Source organism: Vigna unguiculata, chromosome 4, assembly GCF_004118075.2.
Source record: "Vigna unguiculata cultivar IT97K-499-35 chromosome 4, ASM411807v1, whole genome shotgun sequence".
NCBI lineage: Eukaryota > Viridiplantae > Streptophyta > Magnoliopsida > Fabales > Fabaceae > Vigna > Vigna unguiculata.
In genome coordinates, this window is record NC_040282.1 from 20,038,039 (window position 1) to 20,045,833 (window position 7,795).

The following is a 7,795-nucleotide window of genomic DNA, read 5'->3' on the forward strand; positions in this document are numbered from 1 at the left end:
ATATTCAGACCAAATCTCAATTAATGGAAGATTTTTGGAATTGAAAGTTTTGACATGTTGTGTTTAAAATGATATGTTGATATGATATGATATCTTCCAGGTTGTGTTCTTGGTTAGTCAATATTGCAACATTGTTCTAAAAATGTCATTAATACATGAAGATGATTGTTCCGTCTCAAAACCAATTGAGCATGCACTTTCTACTCCATCAATTGTTAGTGGCTCTACAAATATGGGACCCCCTTCTCATGAGGGACGGAAAAATCGATCAGAAGCTTGGAATCATTTCATTCAAATAGAACCAAAATCGGATAAAAGGGCTCAATGCAAGTATTGTGATATCCTTATTCGATATGAGAAAGGAACAACTGCAATGCATAATCATGTGTTGAGATGTCCAAATAACCCCAATAAGAGACAAAAAGTAAGTTCATCTTCAACAATTGATGGAAATATTAACTCTCCTTCTTATGGTAGATTTGACCAAGAACTTTGTCAAGAAGAACTGGTAAAAATGTTTGTGGAAGCTGAACTCCCCTTTCGATTTGTAGAGCATGTTGCTTTTAGGAGGTATTCAAATGCTTTGCAACCAAGATTTAAGATCCCATCACGTTATACCATATCACGGAATATTGTGACATTATGGAATGCAAAAAAGATATATTTGAAGGATTTTCTTTCTCAACATTGTCAAAGAGTTTGTCTCACTACTGATGCATGGACTTCACCTCAAAATCAAAGTTATATGTGTTTAACAAGCCACTTCATCGACAATGATTGGAATTTGCATAAAAGGATTTTGAATTTCCGTCAAGTAATAAGTCATACCGGAGAGGCCATGGCTAAATTTGTTGAGTCATGCTTGCATGAATGGGGGTTGAGTCGTGTTTTAACCTTGACAGTAGATAATGCTACATCAAATGACACGGGAGTTCAACACTTGAAGAAAAGACTATTGTCTTGGAATAACTCGGTTTTGAAAGGTGACTATACTCATATGCGTTGTTGTGCACATATTTTGAACTTAATTGTGAGTAGTGGTCTAAAAGAGATTGATAACTCTGTTTTAAGAATTCGTGCTGCAGTGAAATATATTAGATCATCTCCTTCTAGATTTATGAAATTCAAAGAGTGTGTAAAAGCCAAAAGATTGAATATAAAGGTCATATTTGCTTGGATGTTGAAACAAGGTGGAACTCAACATATTTGATGTTAGATGCTGCTTTCAAGCATAAAATGGCATTTGTTGAGCTTGAGTTTTATGATACAAAATATGCTAATGAGTTAGGAAAGGAGATTGGATTGCCTTCTTATGAAGATTGGGAGTATGTTGAGTCTATTCTACCTTTCTTGAGCATTTTTTATGAAGCTACTTTGCGCATCTCAGGTAACTCTTATGTTACTAGTAATCTATACATGTTAGAAGTGGTAGGAATTTGGAATGGGATCAATCATCTCCTCAAGTCCAATGCTACAAGCAGTGCTACATATAAGATGGCTGAAAAAATGAGAAAAAAATATGAGAAATATTGGGGTGAACCTAACAAGTTCAATATATTGTTGTTAATTGTTGTTGTCTTAGATCCTAGATACAAGATGAGTTATATGAATTGGGCAATTGATCAACTTTTTGATCCTGAAAAGACAAATGATGGATGGGTGTTAAAGTCACGGCTCGATACTTCCTTAAAGTTGTTGTTTGATGAATATAAAAGTCAAAATGGGGGAGCTGAAAATGACACACAACAAACACATGTTGATGTACCCAATTATAAGCATGATCCATATGGTCGGAATAAGTTTTTGCAAACAACAGGATTAACCTCTTTAAACAAATCTGAACTTCAAAAGTATTTAGAGGAAGAGCTTGGTGAAACAACTTTGAACATTCTTGATTGGTGGAAAATGAATTCATGTAGATTTCCAATCTTGTCAAACATAGCACGAGAGCTATTAGCTATGCCTGTTTCTATGGTAGCATCTGAGTCTGCATTTAGCACGGGAGGAAGAGTGCTTGATCCATATCGAAGTTCTTTATCACAACAAAAGGTAGAGGCACTCATTTGTACACAGGATTGGTTGAAAGACACACATTCACCATCATTGTTAGACTATGATTTTGAAGAGCTTCAATATGTTGACCAAGGTATGTTGATGTTTAAATTATGTAATAATATTATAATTAAATATGTATTAACTAATGATAATTTTGTTTCTTTCTTAAAGAGTTGGTTTTTGAACAAGATGATGACCAGAATATAATTTCTTTGAGTTAAAGCTCACGCCCAATGCCTCTTGAAATTAGTAAGTAATGAATGGACTTCCCTTTTCATGTGAATAACTTCTCTTTCTTTGTATTCTATTGTTTAGTGATTTTCTTAAAACTTTAAGTTGTTAATGACAATTAAAGCATGATTTTATTAATATGGATTTGTTATTATATCTATCATTGGAATAGATTATTTAAATTTCTTTAATAATTTGTTCATGTTTCAGATAAATCACAAGTGGATTGATGCCAACTTTAGCTGCTTCATATATAGATGGTTGTGAAGATATTGCTAATGAGTTTGAGTTAATGAGCCATGGAAGAGATTTTGAACTTTGTAATCGAATGGGTGCTAGTGCATTCTATTTGAAGAGACTCTTAAAATTGCCATGAACTCTAGAATGTTTTGGATTTGTTATTTTTTAATGTTAGTGATATTGTATGAGGATGTAAGACTTTATAATCATTTTCATTACTAAAAGATTAAATGACTTTATATGGACAATTATATGATTTTAATTTTTTTAATGTTAAGAATTTAAATAATATATTATGTTTAATCTTAAATACTATTAAATTTATAATATTTTTATATTTTATTATTTTATATATTATTTTACTTTTTTAAAAAATATTTATGTATTGGATGAAATAATTATTTTATTTTTAAAATATAAATTTAAAATTAAAATTAAATTTATAAAAGTTAAGTTTCATTAAAAATGGATTTAGAAATGAATCTAGATTTTTAATTGATCCAAATATTTAGATATGGATATCTAACTTGATCCTAATATTTGGATATAGATTTTAATATATCCAAATTGTTTTTTCAAAAAAAAAGTGGATATGGATCAAAATCTGAACCATATATTTAGATTCAAATTGGATGTGGAGCGGATATCTAAATATCCAATCCATGCCCACCCTTAGCGAGAGCTCGACAAGGAGAATAGTAGCCCATGCGTAGTCTCGCTTAGGCGAGACTCCTTTCGCCTAAGCGAGACATCTGCTCGCTCAAAACGAGGGTTTGGTCGCCTAAGCGATAACTCGCGGAGAAAGCCCTAGGCGAGCCTCTACTCATCTCGCCTAGGCGAGGCAAGCTCGCTTGGGCGAGATTATTAGTACTCGCCATTGTTCACGCCTGCATCGCACACACACATATACCAAACAGAAAATCCAGACAGTCCAAACATCCAGGACAACATACAAACTTGAGAATCATGAAACTAAAAATGGCACAAGTCACAATCACACCAGACAAGGAGGTTCTAGCTTCCCTTACTTGGGAATAAGCTAACACAAGACCTTGACGCCAAATGGAGGAACACCACAGCTCCAGGAGAGGATTATGGAGCTGGAAAGAGAACAACAGTGGGTTTATTACAGGAACCTTAACATTGGCCACATAATAATAAGACCAGAGATTGAAAGCTATGCATTGAGGAATACTTACGTGAGCAGAACAAGGTTGAGCTAGGCTTGAATTTGGTTAAACGTCAAAACCCTAACAGAGTGACGGCTGCAGCTCTGAGCACCAAGGTAGCAGATTTCTGAAAGCGTAGAATGAGTGAATTAGGGCAGACTTAGGGGTGGTTTTATCCTTTGGGCCAGCCCTAAGACCCAGTAGTTTGGGGCAGTCTTTAGATAAAAGGGCAGAACAAAAAGTGGGCCTTACATTCTCCCTAACAACAAAATTTTCGACCTCAAAAATAAAGACTCATCAGACAAACAAATGCGGATGTGATTTTCTCATGTCCTCCTCTAACTCCCAAGTCGAGTCACCTGTTCTCCGATCCCAGATGACTTTAACGAGATGGACTGGTTTCCCTCTACCTTCCTCCACTCGACTGTCCTCCAAGGCAATGGGTGACACTTCCACAATGAGGTCCTCTCTGATCTGTATATCCTCAGCTTTCAGCACATGAGCCAGATCAAACACATACTTCCTCAACTGCGACACATGGAACAACGGATGAAGGTTTGCTAGGTGAGGAGGCAAAGCTATCTCGTAAGCCACGTGCCCAATCCTCCTCGAGATCTGGTAGGGGCCAAGAAACTTAGGAGAGAGCTTCCTTGAGCGGAGAGTCTTTTCCACACCAGTGGTGATGAAGGATTATCTTGTTCCTTTTTAAGATTATTGAATATGGTGTGAGTTGATTAAGAAAACTAAGTGAAATCCCCACTGGACATTAAGATAGCAAGCTATCTATATGTGAAGGTTCCTTTCACAAAGCTCAAGAGAAGAAGATGATGGATTGATTCAAAACAAAAAGGAAATGGAAAGCACATAAACCATAGAAAACCAAGAACAATTAAAGGAAGAAGAAAACATAAAATGGAAAGGAAAGGAATGGTAAAAATGTGAGAAACACGCCACTACAAGACTAGGCTAGAAGCCATGACAACCTTGAAGATGAGTGGATGTGTGTTGCCACTTGCTATGCAAGATAAGGCTTAAAAGTATTCACTCCCAAGGGAGGAAACTCTCACAAATGGTTGAGATACAAGAGTGTTTTTACTTCAAAATCTTCAACCCTTTTACATGTCTAGGAGGACCCCTTATATAGAAGAGTTTAGGGGTCTCTAAGCAAATAAAAGATACCTAAGGATGTCTCTACAAAAACCTAACCCTATCTTTTGGAAACTAGGTCAAATAAGGTTACAAAAATGAGAGACAAAAGAGCCAACTATGGTGTGTGCAAGGCTAATTTCGTTCTAGCACAAAAGGAGACAAAGAATGTGTCTCATATGTCTCCAAAAAGTGGCTAAAGTGTGCTAAAAACAAAGGAGACCAAAGGTACATAGGTACACTTGTTTTATGCCTTTTACTTTATGCTTTATGCCTTTGCTTTACTCTCTCATCCACATCATTTATGCTCCCCAATCACCATGTGCCACCTAGCATTGCTTTCTTACTCCTAATTAACCTAAAAAGCAAATAAACATAGATTAGCATGTTGGCTTAAGTCAAGTCAACTATAGTCAACAAGTCAAACCTAGTCAAAGGTCAACAAGTCAACTAAAGTTGATTCAACTAAGTCAACTTAGGGAATCAAAAATAACAAACACAAATGAAAGGGATGAAGGATTAGTGAACTTCCTTTCTAAACATGCTTAGTCTTCTTAAGCATGTGCCTTCATCCTTGGTTGGGGTCAATCCTTCATCAAGTGGTTCAGGTCACCCTCAAGAACACATGATCACCCGCCGCAAACTCCAAGGGTCGCCTCTTACGGTCTGCATAAGCCTTATGCCTACTCTGAGAGGCATGCATCCTCTCTCTCAGCATTCTGACTTTCTCAGTAGTTTGTTCTAACAATTCTGGTCCGACTAGCACTGCTTCCCAAACCTGATACCAACAAAGAGGAGTCCTACACCTCCTGCAATAAAGAGCCTCATATGGTGCCATGCCAATGCTCGCATGAAAACTGTTGTTGTAGGTGAACTCTATCAAAGGCAGTACCTCATTCCAAGCACCTATGTGGTCCAATATGCATGTCCTCAACAAATCCTCCAACGACTGGCCATCGGTCTGAGGATGATAAGCCGAACTCATGGTGAGCTTGCTACCCATAGCACTCTGTAGTGTCTGCCAAAACCGTGAAGTGAACCGCAGGTCTCTGTCTGACACAATACTTGACGGTACCCCATGCAACCTCACTATTTCCCTAATGTACAGCTGAACTAACTTGGTCATAGGCATTCTCAAGTTCATCACCAAGAAGTGAGCAGTCTTGGTCAACCGGTCCACTATGACCTAGATGGTGTCATGTCCCCTAAAAGTTCGTGGCAAATGGGTCACAAAATCCATGGAGATGCTATCCCATTTTTACACTGATATCTCTAGAGGTTGTAGAATCCCATCACGTCTTTGGTGCTCCACCTTTGCTTTCTGACAAGTCAGACAGGCTGATACAAACTGGGCCACATCTTTCTTCATCCTCTACCACTAGAAAGTTTCCTTGAGATCCTAGTACATCTTAGTCATGCCGAGGTGCAGACTAAGGCAACTCTTATGCCCGTCCTCAAGGATTAACTTCTTTACCTCTACATCATCAGGCACACAGATCCTGCCCTGAAATCTCAGGATATCATCATTACCCAAGGTAAAATCCCTCGCTTCATCAAACCCAAGCTGTTCTCTAACTTGATTCAAACTGGCGTCCAACAACTGCCTCTCTCTAACCGAGCCTAAGAAGTCACTAGATATAGTAAGGTTGCTACATCTAATGAACTCAGACCCCAACTCCACCTGTAACTCCATGTCTCGGAATTGCTCAAGTAGCTCCACTTCCTTAATTATGAGATGCGCGGTGTGTACCGCCTTCTTACTCAAGGCATTTGCTACTACATTCGCCTTCCTTGGGTGATATAGCAGTTCAAAGTCATAATCCTTCAGGAACTCCATCCTTTTTCTCTGCCTCATGTTCAGCTCCTTCTGATCAAATAAGTACTTGAGGCTTTTGTGGTCACTAAACACACGAAACTATGCACCATAAAGATAGTGCCTCCAGATCTTCAAGGCAAACACAATAGCTGCCAACTCCAAGTCATGAATGGGGTAGTTTCTCTCATGCACCTTGAGTTACCTCGAAGGATATGCCACCGCTTTCTTTTCTTGCATCAGAACACAACCAAGCCCAAGATGAGATGTGTCACAGTAGACCTCAAATGGTTTCCCAACATCCGAAATTACCAATATGGGGGCACTAGTCAGCCTTTGTTTAAGCTCCTGAAAGTTCTCCTCACATTTATCTGTCTAAGTGAAGGTTTGATCTTTTCGAGTGAGTTGTGTCAGAGGCGTCACTATCTTGGAGAATCCTTCTATGAACCTCCTATAGTAGCCAGCTAGCCCCACAAAGCTTTTGATCTCAGTTGCAGATTTGGGACTCTCCCACTTAACCACCGTATCAACCTTCGCTGGATCCACCGCTATCCCATGAGCATATATCACGTACCCTAAGAATTGTACTTCATCCATCCAGAACTCGCACTTGGACAGTTTAGCATACAACTGTTTCTCTCTCAAGACACCAAGCACTAGTCTCAGATGCTCGGCATGCTCCTTTTGGGTTCTGAAATAGATAAGGATGTCATCAATGAACACCACAACAAACTTATCTAGGAACGGTCTGAAGATCTGGTTCATGTAGTCCATGAACACAGCCGGAGCATTGGTCACACCAAAAGGCATAACCATGTACTCATAGTGGCCATATTTGGATCTGAAGACCGTAGATCAATCTTCGAGAACACCGACGATCCATGCAACTGATCCATCAAGTCGTCAATTCTCGGGAGAGGGTACTTATTTTTTATCGTCATTTTGTTTAACTATCTGTAGTCCACACACAGACGTGAACTGCCATCCTTCTTCTTCACTAGCAACACTGGTGCTCCCCAAGGCGAAGTACTAGGTCGGATGAACTGCTTCTGCATAACCTCCTCAATCTGTTTCTTGAGTTCCACCAACTTCGTCGGAGCCATACGGTATGGAGCCATCGATACCGGGCCGGTTCTTGATA

The 7,795-nt window shown here is 38.7% G+C and overlaps 1 protein-coding gene across 1 annotated transcript; it reads left to right on the top strand.

The window, feature by feature from the left end:
* The first annotated feature begins 1,236 nt into the window (after positions 1 to 1,236).
* LOC114180579 (zinc finger BED domain-containing protein RICESLEEPER 2-like) lies at positions 1,237 to 2,516 on the top strand. Its single transcript, XM_028066889.1, has 2 exons — positions 1,237 to 2,146; positions 2,497 to 2,516. Exons 1-2 carry the CDS (start codon positions 1,237 to 1,239, stop codon positions 2,514 to 2,516), a joined length of 930 nt encoding a protein of 309 aa, XP_027922690.1.
* The last annotated feature ends 5,279 nt before the right edge of the window (positions 2,517 to 7,795 follow it).